Source organism: Sinohyriopsis cumingii, unplaced genomic scaffold (genome assembly GCF_028554795.1).
Source record: "Sinohyriopsis cumingii isolate HCF-2022 unplaced genomic scaffold, ASM2855479v2 utg001870l, whole genome shotgun sequence".
NCBI classification, from domain to species: Eukaryota; Metazoa; Mollusca; class Bivalvia; order Unionida; family Unionidae; genus Sinohyriopsis; species Sinohyriopsis cumingii.
This window is the reverse complement of record NW_028316076.1, coordinates 1,022,493-1,039,826: the sequence shown is the minus strand read 5'-3', so window position 1 is coordinate 1,039,826 and position 17,334 is coordinate 1,022,493. Positions and strand designations below refer to the sequence as shown.

Here is a 17,334-nt window from a genome sequence, read left to right as displayed (position 1 = left end):
ATTAGCCCCATCAGGAGGAGGATGACTGTAACCTAAAGAATACAACCACTCACCTCTTTTCTTTTGCCCCATGCAAACAAAATAAATGCTCAATGGCTAAACTAAATTTCTAATTATTTCTAATTATAGCGTAACAATTAAAATTAAAACAGTAATGTTGTTGCATGACTGAGATCAGAATAAATTTTTCCCCTTGAATTTATGAACAGCTATTTATGTATGATTATAGCCATTTAAAGTATATTTTGACCAACTTTTCATATTGCATGGCCTACTTGGTTATCTCTAGGTCATCTCACTATATCCTTAATATCTTTAATATCTTTCCAGCACTGAAAGACTGAGAAAGAAAGTTGTGCTTGATCCAGAGTGGCTCATCCATGGTGTGAGGATTTGGATAACATCTGACCAGGTCATAAAGAGGCACCCAGAACTCTCCGAACAATGGTTTGCTTTTAAGAACACTGGACGTCTCGCAAGTACACTTATAGGTATCATCACTTAATGTAATTTATTCCTGAGAAAAATATGAAGCACACATCCACATATATTCATTTTGTTTTCAAGTAGTAATTTTAATTTAGCTAATGAGCTTGTTGCATGACACTTTGCTCATCGGATGTAATGGCAACACTGACTTGTGTGCACTCTCTATGCTGTATTCATTGGCATATTTAAAAAACTCGAAATGTACTCACATGTCATCAAGTTGTCATTCGAAATTGACATATCAATCAGGTGATATTGGCTATAAGTGTTTGACTTCCTATGTACAATTAATGTATTAATAAACAGATTGTTATGAAACCTTAGTTTAACTTATTGATTAAGAAAGATGAGTTTCAAAACAATAAAAAATGAAAAGCTTTGAAGAGCAAGCCTTGTGACAGACGAACTATAAAAGTCACTTAGTGGTTGTTGTTGTTGTGGGGTTTAACGCCATTTTTCAGCACACGAAAGGCTATACATGGCGGCAAGTATTAATGGTGAAGGAAGAACCCGGGAAAAGCCCAGAAAGAACCACTGACCCAGGATAACGTATTGTTGGAGATGGAAGAGTTCCATAACAAGCTAAATACGCACACATTGATGAGGTACAAGAGGTCATTAATGGATGATGAAAGTTCATTATAGACTTTTAATAATGAAGAGAATCTGATACAATGTGGATCTTGAAATAGCTTAATCTACATCAAAATCCATAGCATAATACATGACTAATAATGAAGTGAAATTTTATTACAGAATGTCTTTGAGACAACCAGCATGTTTATGTATATATTTATTAGCAAGATCTCTGATAATGTGAAACGTTGTTGAATATGTAAATAGATACGTAGCTAAAATTGTTATTTCATTTCAATTGCTAAAATGTTCTCGGTCAATATTTAATTTAGTATAATGAGGCAAACATCTGTCACATGAGAGATCTCAGATCCGCTATTGATATCGTTTTTATGGATATGATTAATTCTTGCCGAAATTATGTTTTGTTTCAGAAAAGCTTTGGTCATCACACTCTGAAATTCATGAACATAAAGAACATCTTTTGGATGTAATGGAAAAGCTGAATATAATTGCGAAGCCATTGCAAACAGAAGACGTAAGTGGAGACAAACACAGTTTCTCTTTCTCTATATCATGCTTTGAATTTACAGATAAAACAATTTTGCATAAAATAGCACGTTTTTATGACGTGATGGTAAGGCACATACTGCATTTATGCATAAGGTAAGGAACGATTATATCCAAATTATGGGTCATTTTCTTATTGTTTTTGGTCTCCAACCATTATGCTGGAAATTCATTTAGGTGTTTCATGCATAACTATCATCACGCATCATCACTTTGCTAAACAGAAAATCCAAGACATAAACAGGGTATGATTGTTTTAAACTGATACAATGTAATGAACATTAACGTATCTTAACATGAAAAATATGTTAATAAATAAGAACTATTAAATTATGAATCCATCCGAATTTTCAGTTCCTAGATATTGCATTCAAATAATATAATTCCAGTCTGTAAATTAACATCATCGTTTGTATGCCTAAACCTTTTAATATTAAAATATCTCACAAAGTAAATTTGTAAACAGTATCGGTTCCTTTGGGGTCTAGTTCTTTGATATAAAACATTGCAACATATTGATGGACAAAAGGGTGATTTCCATTGTAGTTAAAGAATGGTAAAGAAAGTTAACTTTCATATTTCTCCATGGATTGATGGGCCGCTAAACACATAGTCGAAGCATGATGTTCCGCGGATAATAAGTAGTCCAAACTCCGTATAGCATTTCAAGAAAAACCCGTCCAAACCCGTCCAAAGCAATGGTTAAAGTGGTAAAGTACTTAGCCAAAATGCAGTAAAATATCTATTCACTCACACAGGCTACTATCTTATTTACCAATTCCATTGGTGCTACGGATGACAATAATCATATATTTATTAATAAAACAAGTTTTGAAATCACACCACCAACAATTAACAGAGCACTGAAATATGAAATAAAAATGGGGAATATATTCTCATACAATTATAATTGTCAAATTGTTATAAATATCTATATTATCCTTTAATACTAAAATGTAGTGTTATTAGGAAAGAGGGAAAGTTTATTTCTGTATCTGATGGTTTCTAAGTGAGTGCTGCTAAAACAATATGTAATTTGTCATACAGACATCCCAGGCTATTCTGGGAGGATTAAAGACTCACAATGGTCCAATTAAAGGCATCCTGTTGTTCAAACCGATGTAGTTAATGGCCAATCGAACAATCTTGACTTAAGACTCTAGAAAGGCTAATCACGTACAGGCATATGAATGAATAAGAATGCATTTCAGCTTTGTTTGCATTAATCAATACCCTTTGACCAATGTTCACAGTTGTACCGTTTGGAGTAAAATTCAACCATTCAGACGATAGATTATCCAGAAACAGTCTGTACAACTAATGAGTATATATAATCAACATTCTACCATATTTGCATGGAAATCGAGCATAGAAAGTCTATATGACTATAAGGAGAAAAAAATCTTCGAGGCATCAATTTTGTTTCCTGTGTATGTAACTAATCTTATATAACACAGGTAATCAGTAACGTTGGGATGTATAAGCATCAAGTATCATCTTTATTCCTTGAATTCATCCCAAAATGAAATCTCAAGCTCTGCATCGCACGCATTAAATCCATTAAATCATTCGTTTCAGATGTCTTTCTTATAATGTTCGTGTAATCCAATTATGTTACAAAGTTACAAAATGACAATCTTGTATTAATGTAATGAGATTGTTTATCTCGATTTACTTTATTTTGGATAATTTTTGAAAAGGGAGCTCATTAAAAGAAAATTAATGTTTACATATACATGTGCAATCTTTCAATGACTTACTATTTTAATTACACGCGTCGATGAAACCGTTCAGTTATTAAATGGATGCAATAACTGCAGTAAATTATAAACAATGCAATCACTAATGTCACTATCTACAACATTTCAACAATGAAACAAAATCATACAAAACAAAATCAAAATATTGAAATTATGTATATTTGAGATGATTTTATTATTATTATTATTATTATTATTATTAGGCATACTAGTTATCATGTTTCGGGCTTCACAGAAGCCATTACCATAATATTCAATGTGAGTGTTTCTTTCTTTCTGTTAGTTTTCATGTATTCTTTCTAGTGCTTGTAATTACTTAGCATTAATTTGTAATGAACAAGGAGGAGCTGCTTTCAGTTTCAATTGTACATGGCTGGAACGAAACTGACATGAAGAGTTTTCAACTCTAAATTCATTGATCTTCCCTTTGCTCATATAGTCACACATGATGATGATGATGCTGACGATGATGATGATGATGATGATGATGATGATGATGATCGTGTGCTGCCTATTTGTTCTTGATATCTTCATAAGAAAGAATTTAATGATCATAAATACCATTATTGTAATCTCAAAAAATTTAAACATCATGATATATATTCATGCAAACTAATGTCATCTCGTTTTACTTTACCTGAGGTTCATGTTGTTCCGATACTGGAGTGTCATGGATATGACTTGAAAGCAAAAGCTGCAAACTTGACCAAATCATGCTATTAGCTTTTGACATTTAGACTTAATTCTTTGGCTATGATTTAGAAATGTTTTATTTCATGTTTTCTAAAATACGATTATCGGATTCTAGCTTGATTGATCTAAATCATGTGGGAGGCTATGACTGAAGAATAATATTTAATTTTAACGATATAAGCATATGTTGAATATTTGCTACAGATTTGTGAACATCTTGAAACAAATATAGTTAACTTAGCTCTATGTATTTACATCTGTTGCACAGTTTATCTAAATTATACCAATGCGCTCTTGGCAGCTCATATATTGACGTAATTGGGTCTTTTATGGTGGAGGAAACCGGATAACCTCGATCGAACTGCTGACCCTGCGTTAAAGACAACCAATAGTTGCATATGCTAAATATTGCTTATGAACCTGAGGCACGGTGGCGAAAAGCAAGCATGCTACCTCTGTGATATCCAGTCCCCTGATTATAGTTGAATGTGACGACACTTTTTAGGACTTTTATAAAACTAGAAGAATTGATAATGGTCACAGAATGTGACTGAAAAATTAAATGATTTGAGATAGATTGTATCATTGGATTCAATATATTTGTATTGACTCAGGAGGATTACTACTGGGTACCATGTATGGTCAGCATGCCTGCACCTGATAATGTGAAGAACCTACAACTTAATAAAGATGCAGCTAAGACGTCTACATTATGCTTCCGGTCCAAGACCAACTTCATCCATGTTGGAGTGTACCACCGCCTTCTCGCAACATACTTGTCTAAATGGGCACCAGCGAAGGAAGGAAATAGATACCTCCTTTTTCGAGCACTTTGTGTATTTGATCTTGATGAGCAACATCAACTGTTTCTATCATTAAATGACTTTGTTATCCATGCTACTGTGATCCGATGGACCAAACAAGGACGGATCCCCGATTTGCCCCTGTGTATGAACATAAGAGAAGACTTGTACACTGCGCTGTCTGAGATTTCAGACTGTTTGTGTCCAGGTTCTGAATTCGAGATCTGCATTAAATGCAGAGAGTCTTCACCACTGAGTAATGAAGGCCTGCATTCAGTCACTACTCTGCGAGCTAAGGATGAATTAAGTTGCAGCACACACAAAGAAGCTCACTGTGTGGAGTCAAGGAAACTTTTAAGATTTTGGGAGGTAATTGAATTTGCTTGGCTTAACACAATACTTTACAGTAGTTTTAAGTAATAAAAGTTTAGATTCTACATTTGCCAATGTGATTATCATAATGAAAATAGAAACCTACAGTACGAGAGATGCCTTAATCAGATGCCAATAGTCTGAATCAAACATATAATATAAAAGATGTGGAAAACACAATAAAATGCACATGTAAGCTACCATTCTCTTAAACGTCAGAACAATACATTTGGAAAGAGTTATTATTCATAAAATATTTGATCATTCATTATTTCAAGTTTTCATTAGAATCCAGACTTCTCCCTCAGAACTGAAATTGATTGCTGCATGAAATTCATAAATGAAATTAAAAATGTTACAAATGTTTCAATGTAGATTCATGATATGCCTTTGCAAGAACTGGAGCAATATCTATCAACTGAGAGCTGCTAATTTCTATTGATGCCACAAACCTAGATAATAGCAACATCTAAATTCTTAGCAATAACATGTAACTCACATTCCATTATGATTTACTGAACGCACCGAGAATATACCTTTCATAAACATTTCCTATTGATTTACATATTTTTCCCGTACCTGTTTGATCATAGTTATTATTGAATGTGTTGTATATTTAGAGTGTTGAGCCTGTATAAGGGGTATTTATTAATTACTATATTATTCTGCACAGTGCTGGCATTTATGCTGGTAATGGTCTTTTTATTATATATATATATATATATATATATATATATATATATATATATATATATATATATATATCGACTTTTAGTTAGGAATGGTTCCAATGCATGCTAGTCACAACTTACAATGCATGTAACGTATGACTTTGTTGTTTAAATATTTAAATTATTTTTGTGTGCTCAGGATATTTGTACTTAAAATATCTTCTATCTTTCTCGCAAATAGCATGTCACATATTCTGTTAATTTGTTTCTTTATTCTTTTATTCAGGAGGGAAAGAAACAGAGTGAGTATTTTTATAAATAATATTTTGTTAAACTTTATGAACAGCGTATCCAGTACATTCTAAGAAGAGATTAGTAACAAAACTATGCTGTTACTTACAATAAATACACATAAACATAAAACTCCATGAACCTAATTTTCTTTCTGTCATAAGGAACATTTCTCTTGAATGCTGTGCATGCATGTTCAGATATGCTGCTTATTTGAATCTATTACTGTATGCTTTGCTACCTGAATATGCTTTGGTGAAGATAGTAAAACATCAACACATGATAAATACCGGCGATGAATATAATTGTACACATTTGCGTATGAATAACAAATATTGCAATGCTTGGGACTGTTAATCAGCAATATTTGTATACTTAGAAGACACACGAATGTTTATCTTGACGAAGTTGAACATAAGAAAACCTTTATTTATATTCCGTGCTATTTCTTGCGTTATATTTGCACGCGAATCCCAAAATGACTCTCTATGGTGGTACTTGGGACAGAGAAAATACGAGATTTTACAAGAATCAATTAGTAATAATTCAAAAACAATTCTCACACATCTGCGAATGTAAAGAACTTTAGGAGAGACATCAATCATTGTGGCAGTAAACAAAGTGAGGGGCAAGTGTCGATAATATTAGCCACATTTATGTTTTCCGTCTATTTTGGACACATTGTTCAAAAGAATGTTAGAATGAAAATTACTGGTCTATGTGGAAAATTTAGGCTTTCAATTGTGGTTGCACTGTTGCAGATGTTTGTTTTGCTGGTCTGTCTGCAAACATGTTACCCGATCATTATACCTTAGGAAAACACTGCCACTACATCACAAATCACTCTCTCCAACCCATCAATTGCTAAATCCTTATATCTGAAAAGCTAAAACGTGTCTACCCACCCGAGTGGCAGTTAGAGCTATCTTCCATTGATTGATACATGGATTAGCGCCAAAATCCCATAAATAATATGGTTACCCCTACTGCTCGTGCCATGTACCACACTCACTGCAAGTATTTTTGGAATTTTTCGACCTTAAAGAAATATGAAGGAATGGTCTACTCAAAAGTGGATTATACTCCATCTATAAATTTCTAACTTTTCTGCTCGTTGTTTTTTCGATCACAATTACCAGTGTCATCACTTTGACGTATTCACACACAAGGGCAAGGTTTCTATGTATAACTGTGTCATAGAGTCAACTTCATATTTATGCAAGCAACGTTACGGTAATTTTACTTCTACAGGCAATTTATCGGCCTTTCCTACAAGTAACTTTTATTAGAATTTATAATTTATAGTACACTTCGTACGTATTAATAGCGCCGCTCTAATACTCTAGCTTTCTGGGCAACTAAGTGGGCCATTTTAAAGGTAAGTATCATAGTGTGTAGCTCGTACACTCAAGTTCATAAAGCGGAGCGCGTGTCGCGCTACACCTGAATATATTTTCTGGTATATTTTGTCTTACATATTTAGACCAATATGAAAGACCAGATTGACAACTATTCTACGTGTGTAGATTACTCAAGTTGTCAGTCTGCTAATATACGTCAGTCTTTGCATATTATACACAATTCGATGGGCGGCAGTAATGGGATACTAATGGATAATGCGCAGAAGCACACCCTGAGAGGCAAGAACGTCGTCAGTTTGCACGCATTCACTTTCAGGAGAGCACACTAAAGAGCAAACAGTCTAAGTTACCATCGTACATATCTGCGTGGTACAATATCCAGTAAAATGTCTCAATCAAATCAACTTAAGTCACGATCAGACTCTGCCCATATATGTCTGATCGTAATGGGTCGCGGACAAAATCGATCATTTAGTATCAGCCACCAGAAACCCGAGCTCTTTCTAGTTTAACCATCAAGGATGTGCAGGGATTCTCATGGATCAGTATAACCTGCATTGTTCCTCAAAGCACTTCCTGCATACGATGCCCAGCTTATTTCCTTAGTATCCACGAGATGGCGCTTTAGTTTGTTCTCAAGCCTTTACCACTCAGAGAGACTATGTACTTAGTGACAGCCTGGAGGTCACCTTATCTAACTCAAGAAGTTCGGAGAATTAGTGAGTCACCATCCTCAACATTCGTCTCCAGCTATTTTATTGGTAGCACAAGAGATGTCAGTTTCGTTCCTTTATCAAAGAATGACGAAATCTGCGCGCAAGTCCAATTGTTGTTATTAGATATTACTTAATGCTTGAATACGTGGCCTTATATATTTCGTCTGAAGACGTTTTATGCCTACTGCCGCATCAGTTCTGTCCTCCCACTCCACTCCAAGGAAGAATCTGGTTTTAAACTACTTCCATAGTCTGGAAGAGTTACTGACATTCTGGGCATTCTCTATTGTCGATTCACGATCCAAGCGTCACTAAACTCTTCTTCTCGCAAAGACGCTTTCGTGGAAACCCCACATACCAATGTTTCCATTTTAATACTTCAGCAGTCGACCAATATAACAACGTTGAGGATGACAAAGCAATCCCCTGTGCACATGGATTGGAAATCTTTTAATGACACACATCAGTTGGTGCGCAATGCCGTGTTTGCGGGCCCTACGTTGTATCTAGTATCAATGGCAATCTTTCAACAGGCGGAGCACAGTGTAACTTCTTTCACTCAGAATCCCACATGACATGAGTGACAGGACGGTCGTTTACGCCTCCGTCGTTTAATATAATTTATCGCATCAAAGATCCCGGTAATGGGAAGGCTCCAAGCTAGGCCAGGGTGACCTATTGATCCGACAAGTGTATTACCTTCATTGTCCATGTTTTGTTCGTCATGAAACGATGCACTCTTCGCCTGGTCATCGACCTAAGCTTAATCAATCAGTTTATTTGCACCCCTTGGTTCACGATGAAAAAACCACAATGGGTTCTAAATGACACCAAGGATGCGTCTTACGCAGTTAGTGTGGACTTAGAAGGTCATTTACATATGTAAATTCTCAAGATGAAAGCTATTTCGGAAGATTTTTATTAGTGGCAGAAGGATCTACAGGTGAAGGGAGTTCTTATTCTGTCCGACACCTCTACAGTGGTTACTTATCTCAAAAGGCAAGATGGAACCAAGTCCCCTGACCTTTGCGTTTTTGTTGGGATTTTGTGACGTGGCGTCTTTATCGGCAAATCCACGTTCGAGGTCGTCATATTGCAGGCCGAATAAATGTATTAATAGACTCGTTGTCCCGGAAGAATCAAACGGAATTGTCTCTTCATCGCTCCATTTCTACTCAGTTATGTTCCCGATTGCATCGACGAATCCCGGACCTATTTGGAACAAGATGGAATGCCAAACACTCATCCTTTGTCTCACCATTTCCAGATCAGAAGGCCTGTAGTCGTTCCGCTTTTATAGATTGAAACAGCCTGGAGACATAGAATTACCCTCCAACATCTTTGATTCCGAAGGTGGTATAGAAAAATTGAGATTCTGAGTGTCCTCACATCCGGAATGTTCCGCTCCAATGGGAAAATTGTGAATTAACGACCACAGAACATTTCCAGAAAAATCGAGATATTCCCTCATATGTTCAGGCAACCACGAAGGCATTGTTTCATCCCTACCCAGATGAATCTGCACGTATTGATCTTATCAACTAGCTCTCAGGGACAAACATTTTTCACAACCTGCGGTAGAGAGATAGCTCAAAGGAGATGGCCATCCGCATTAAAAGCTTACGAAGGCAAACGGAAATTCTTAACACTGCAGACATCAATACCTCAAAAAGATAACTTCCTACTATGGCTCTTTGACCATAAAACAGTTAACACCAATAACAATCAAATGCTACCATTCCACGATCACTGACACCTGGGTCGCCATATAACAGAGGATATCAGACAAAATAATGACCAATTTTGATCATATACGTCACAAGACATGGCTCGCTGCCCGAAGTGGAATCTATCATTGGTTATTAGCCTAGCGCAAGACGATACAATTCAAACCAGTTTTTAAGAACTTCATTAGTTCACCTCTCACATAAGGTCTGCTTTGGCAATATGGTAATAAACAGGAGGAAGAATCAGCGAAATATATGCTATATTAGTGGACCCGTTTATATACGGTTCTGACAAAATGGTGAAAATCATTCATAACGGCTCCTACTTTCACTGCCAAGAACACGCTCCCGTTCGCAGGGCTTTAGACGTTTGTAATGAAATTCCTGTCTACTCTGGACATTTCACGTCAAGGTTGTCTGCAGGACCCAATGCTAGCTCTGAAGAGGTACTTAAGAAGGACCGAACCGGTGCGCAGAGTGACATCAATCCACTTCTTACCTTTTATTTAAAGAAAGATAGACATTTCATCACATACACTTTTGTCCTGATTAAAGTATATCATTATCATATCGAAAAATATCCCCAGACCAAATGCATTTTGTTAGCACCTCAGTTCACTATGTTAAGACGATGGTTTCAAACATTTCGTTTGAGTTGCAATTCTTTCTAAGATATTGTGATCGGGTACATATTGCTAGAAACATTGAAATGCTGCAGGCTAAACCGATTGTCAGCAAGAGAACCACTATTTATATCCTCATTTCCTCAAATATAAGACTGTACTCACATAATTACCAGCTCTGAGAATCGGGAACAGGTTCAAATAAGTCCTAGCTTTGCATTATTCACACGTGTAATACATGATTTGGAATTACTGGTAATTGTTTTCTACTTCTGTATAATGCTGCCACTTTCAAATGTATTGTTGTAGAATCACGTGTATCTTTCACAAAACAGAAACAAGTAAATATCAATTGAATTAGGGGATTTTGCAGGTTTTTTTTTGTTGCATATAGAGCTATTCTGGCATTGCATCACGAGTAATTGTAGACCCCTGTGTACGCTCCAATAAATTGCAGAACACTGTGTCAAGATCTTTTCATATGTAACAATTCGTGTGACTGTATGCTAGATGGAGTGCCAAGGCGCCACAAAATAAAGAGTATGTCAGTCAAAGATACTTCTTTAAGTTCAATTTTGTTTTCAACTAATAAGATTTTAAACTTTCTATAGGTTCATAAAGTAACTGTGAATAAACGAAACATTCTAAAGGAAACGATTATATTTCAGCCCCTGCCAATGTGTTACCCCAGCATTTAACTAATGAGCGGTTTACTCGACTTTCTTCGCTGGTGATAGATGTTGGATCCAAAATTCTCAGAGAGGTTTTGACTTACTACACCACTGCTTTAAACTGTACGCTTGATCAGTACATGAAGCAAAACGAGCCTGATATCCTAAAGTTTCAGAGGAGGAAGGTCTTGACTCAAGCTCAAGTGGATATTATATTCCCACAAAATGGACATACAGACATAAATGATTATGACATTACTCTTGCATCTGCTCTTCTGAACAACATATATCCTAAAATAGGCCAACAGGAAAAGGACATTATAATAGCTTTGCGTACAGAGCGAAATAAACTAGCACATTTGCACTCAACCAAGATGAGTGAACAAGACTTCCAAAAAAAGTGGGCTGAGATTACCATCATACTGACAGATCTGAGCAAACTTTGCAAGGACCCAAACTTTGATAACCAAATTCAGAAAGAAATTCTGGATATTCAGCAATCCGTATTAGGAGCAATCATGTCTAAAGTGACTGAAATCACAAAAGAACTGGAAAGGGTGCGCGAAATGTTTAATGAGATACCGACAACATAGAGACTGATATGGGTGTCTTATAAACTCCTTGAAATATAGAGACAACATTGTGACTGATATGATGTACTATAAACTCCTTGAAATATAGAGACAACATTGTGACTGATATGATGTACTATAAACTCCTTGAAATATAGAGACAACATTGTGACTGCTATGATGTGCTATAAACTCCTTGAAATATAGAGACAACATTGTGACTGATATGATGTACTATAAACTCCTTGAAATATAGAGACATATAGACATTACATAGTCTACTATGGGTTTGTTAACTCCTTGAAATATAGAGACAATATAGAGATAATATGGGAATGTTAACTACTTGAAATATAGAGACAACATAGTGACTGATACGATGTGTTATAAACTACTTTAAATACAAAGACAACATACATACTGATACGGATGTGTTAGAAGCTCCTTGAAATACAGAGAAAGCAAATGTACTGGAGCTGGTGTGTTATATACTTCTGGAAGAGATCGATGCAACAAATAGGGACAGATGTGTTAAGTATTTCTGAAACACACCTACATTATTTTATTCCAATGAGGCCAAGTTGTGTAAAGGAGAAAAGGACATTATTATTTCAGACATTAAATATTTCCCTCAACTTTAGTGGGTAATATACAATTAGTTGTTCACTTTGAAGTTTATTTTTATAATGCAATTATGGTCATTTGACCGACACAGTGTTGTTCTTATAATACAAATTTGGAGCTCAAAATGTTTACACTTTCCAGGAATGAAAATATTTCATAAATTATAGTGATAACAATGATTTGTTGCAACTTTCTTCTTCGAAAAATCATATTCTGTATCAGATTAATGATAAATGATTTTTCAAACGTTTTTCTGGTTGGCATAAGAGGAAAAAACTTTACATCATTTAAAGTATAAAAACTCTGATGAAACCGATTTGGCAATTTGATTGCCTCGATGCGGGGTATACATAATATTTCTCTTAAGATTCTTATACCTTCCTGATATTCTGTTTGTTTGCAAGTCTATTTACTAAAATATTTTGTTTTCATACGAAGCTGCTATTTCCACACACACACACACACACACACACACACACACACACACATGTATATATATATATATATATATATATATATATATATATATATATATATATATACTGATTATATTTGTATTGACACAGTTATCATTAGTTGTCACATTTTTATTAAAAAAACTTTTTATACTTAGGCTATTTGTGATATAAACTTTGTTTATAGGAAATCACACAAGATCAACAAATGATAATATGTATGTTTGCATTTTGTATGTAGATGACCTGATTAATGTACAGGTTATTGAAATCAATTATTCATCTTTTGTATATATTTTTGATTTTACTTTTAGATCTTAGACGTACAGATATATTGAGATAAATCCTGCCCGTATTTCATAATTATTCTGAAATGGACTCCCAGTGTGTGTGTGTTAGACAAAACGGAGTTTGCTTCCCTCCCCATCCCGCCCACCATTAGTAAGGGACTGAATTGGCTGCTGATTTAAGTGATCAGATGGTCGTCAAACAATTTACGAAAGTAACGATCATTCCAAATACAATGGATCTTTGAGATGTCGCTTTTATCCAGGAAAGAATTAACAGGAAAGAAACGAGATGAGCAATTACGGTGTAGCAAGTCTAAGATGACATAAACAGCTAACGATTACATGCACAGAAACATAAATGAAAGTATATGTTCCGAAAATGTAAAAACATCTATTGCAAATCCCTAGATACGATAAACTCTTCAATCCAAATGTAAACATGAGGACAGAAATGTGTTTCAAACCTGATTAACAATATAAGAATGCCATGAGCATTTAAAAGTACATCAGCACACTATTGATTTAATAGTGCCAACTAAAAGTAAAGTTCAGAACATTATCATTCCAGTAAACCTTCAGGAAGATAAATCATTCCAAGGGTAAACTTTCAGGAAGATAAACCATTCCAAAGATGTAGTAAATATATTTCAATTCTTTCTTCTTGCTTCGATCCGCCTGGTCAGAGAGCTATGAGGAATCCAATTAGTTTCTTTTGCCTTTTGGTTGCAATGGTGGTCAGGGGCCGGAAAGGTGTTCTGTAATGAAGCATAAAGAAAACATTTTAGTTTGACAGTCATATCTATGTAGTTTCATCCTTTTCTTTCGTATTGCGGTCTCCAAAACATACGGTATTGGAGAAAATTTGTATTTCATTAAGTAGATCACAGTTTGGATTGTGCATGTGATTTGGTAATAAATTTGTATCAATTCAGTGTGTTTTTTTAGTTCATAATAGCTTCTGTTTCACTTAGCATGTACCGACTCTAAAATAAATCTTGCTTCATTTGTCTCCAATAACATTTTCTTGCTTGAGATTACTATTGTGGCTATTTATTAATCTTACGGTCAGTTAAATATTATACATTCTACTATATTAATATGATCTTTAATTTTACATTTCTTTTTGTTGAATTTTATATGTTCTATCTGTTTAGACGTTTTTTGTGAATAGAGTGACAAAATGATAACAAATGGAAAATAAAACATTTTCCCAATGAGTTATACTTTTGTCCCCAAAAATTTACAATTTGAGTAAATGAGTTTTAGTGAATGTTGTTACTTTTGCAGTTTCATTGCATTTTTTTTTTCTTGAGGGAGATTGTAAATGGTTTCTTAATTAAAATTCATAAGAAACGTACGATATATTTTCTCTACTCAGAAAAACAAATAAAATATTATATGATTTTTATTTGCCAAATTGAGATAGTTATCTCTCAAATTCACGAGAAGACTGAACACAACATGGTGATACTTAATTAATTACATTTTGGAGATTTTCCCAAATGGACTCCTGTCTTAATATTATAATGCTGTTGCTCCTCTATATATTAATATATTTGCCCTGGTTGTTATATAAAACCATAGAAATGGATTAATGAGAAGTGCTTCATAATGCATTACATAATATACGAATATTTCGATAGAGGGTCCCCTTGCTTGAAGCACCAAAAGAATAATATCATAGAACATATCACATATATTTTAACTTGACATTATAGTAAAGTTATATAATATCATAGAACATATCACATATATTTTAACTGGACATTATAGTAAAGTTATGTTCTAAGCAAAGGATGACTATAACTTCAGTATAGTAAAATTTTGGAAACTTAATGTTTAGCGATTGCAAGCGTTAACGGCAGCCAATAGGATATCAATTGAAGGAGTAACGTAGATTTTGTACAATAAATGGAACAATATTTTAAAAAAGAAATTCACTTAACTCTACTAATTATCCTCTTTTCTTGAATACTTATGTTAGTTTCAATACTTATGTAATGCACGAATCTGCTTAATGCGATTATCAATTAATATAAAGGGAAGGAACTGTTTATCTCCTTTTAGTTATCCTAGTTTATACTATAGAAATTATCCTTGATTTAGTCCAGATAAACTGGTACAATTTATAAACAAAATGTATCTACCATTACCATAGGAAACATAAAATTGATTTTGCCAAGCATAGACATAGCATAAAATTACTATGTAGAATTTGAGCAATCTTTGTACCATGCGTACTTAGAAAACTCCACCCCACACCTCGAAAAAAATTCCCGTCATGTATTTCTGTTCAACAAGCAAGAGTTGGTCTTTCTAACAGTATCTGCATGCATGAAGTGTCCTTTCGATGCAGGTGCCGCCATGCATTATTTGAAATTCAAATTGGAACACTGATTAATCTCTACAAATAATGCAATTATTAACATTCTATAACTGCATTTTATAAATTAATAAACTCATTTTTTTTCCTCCTATTTATTTTACAGCTTCGAGAATGTGATCAGATTAAATGATGCTGGAGTTAGACTTAAAGACGCTTTCTACTTTTTGGTGACAACCTTTATACGTTGCTTTAATTGGTTGACACGAGTCTGCGCATTGAATAGTATTTGTACAGAATATCACTATTCTGTTGATTGCTTTTAAATCTTTTCTATTGTCCCTTTTGATTTTTGTTTTCATTTTTACCTTTTACAAAACCACAACTGTTTACTCAACACATTAAATCAAAGATTAAAACTATTATAAATATTAGCGCTTTTTATATTTGTATCCCGTTCCCCAGACCTCCCCGCCCCGCCCCCCCCCCCCCCCCCCCCGTCCAGACCTGCATTCCGTCTTTATCTAGAATTCGAAATCTTTGTTGCCGTCTATTTATCCCATTGAAACGTCACATCAAACATGATCCTACTCCTATAATCAGAGAAGATGGAATTCTGGTTACAATCAATGGTTATAAATCCCTCGGATAAAACTATCAAAAGAAGCAGGCAGCTAATGTAAATGTTATATAATGGCTCTCTCTCTCTCTCTCTCTCTCTCTGTCTCTGTCTCTGTCTTTCACTCTGTCTCTCTCTGTTTCTCTCTCTCTCTCTCTCTGTCTCTGTCTCTGTTTCTGTCTGTCTGTCTGTCTGTCTGTCTCTCTCTCTCGCAGGAAGAGTAATATAATAGATTAAATGGTTTCTTTTAAATAAACAAACAACTATTTCTGAGAGGCAGTTTACTATTTGCGATATGTGCCATGCCTCTACCAGAAAGCGATCAATACATTACAGACACTTGTGATAATTGTTAAACTCCCTTACATCGCAAAGTATATAAGAACTTATCAAAGTACACGGTATTGCTCATGTTGCAATGATTACTACTAATATTCGAATATAACTATTGCTAATGATATCGTCTTCTACTATTATTGCAACTAGTACTGCAAAAACTATTACCACAAGTGCGACTTCTGTTGGTGATATTACTAATAATACGATCACTTCTTTAACCACTGTGACAACATTTAATACTACTATTAATACTTCTATTACAACAACCAACACTAATACTGTCTCAACTACTACTCATAACACTACCACCAGTAAACATCACTAATACTGCCACCACAACGCTTATACCAATACTACTACCACTACTAATACCACCAGTATTACCACAACTACTACTACAGCGACTACTACCATCATTACCACAATTAATATCACCAGTATTAGTAGCAGAAGGGTGAGGGGAGACCCAATAAAAAGTGTTGACGACCTGGGGAGAACCCTCCAGAGGTCCCATTTTGCAAAACGGGGATGAAAAAATGACAATTTTGGCAAGCGATGTTGACTCATTATTTATCCAAAAGCCAATCAGAGGCTTGTAAATAAATCTGGCTGGAGGACTGGTTATTATCCGCCTTGACCTCAATGGAAAATTACAGTTAGTGGTTTCTGTCCACGGAAAGTTACTGTCACGTGTAAACAGCGTGATGTTTTCACACTCTAGTCGATTCTGACCACAGTGGAAAAATTAATGGCTACGGTTACTGTCAACGGAAAATTACTATCACGTGC

General features: G+C 34.8%; 1 protein-coding gene across 3 annotated transcripts in view; it reads left to right on the top strand.

Annotated features, from left to right (window-relative positions):
- LOC149771408 (uncharacterized) overlaps positions 1–14,534 on the top strand; it is a 44,346-nt gene extending 29,812 nt beyond the window's left edge. Inside the window, exons 9-13 of one of the 3 annotated variants that reach the window (XM_089948490.1) lie at positions 331–491; positions 1,500–1,603; positions 4,703–5,260; positions 6,221–6,236; positions 13,289–14,534. In XM_089948490.1, coding sequence (XP_089804616.1) covers positions 331–491; positions 1,500–1,603; positions 4,703–5,260; positions 6,221–6,236; positions 13,289–13,317 — 868 coding nt within the window. In that variant the 3' untranslated portion in view covers positions 13,318–14,534. Of the gene's footprint in view, positions 1–330; positions 492–1,499; positions 1,604–4,702; positions 5,261–6,220; positions 6,237–11,320; positions 12,477–13,288 lie in introns of those variants that run through there. The other 2 variants (XM_089948488.1, XM_089948489.1) reach the window with 2 other exon arrangements.
- Positions 14,535–17,334: the final 2,800 nt, after the last annotated feature.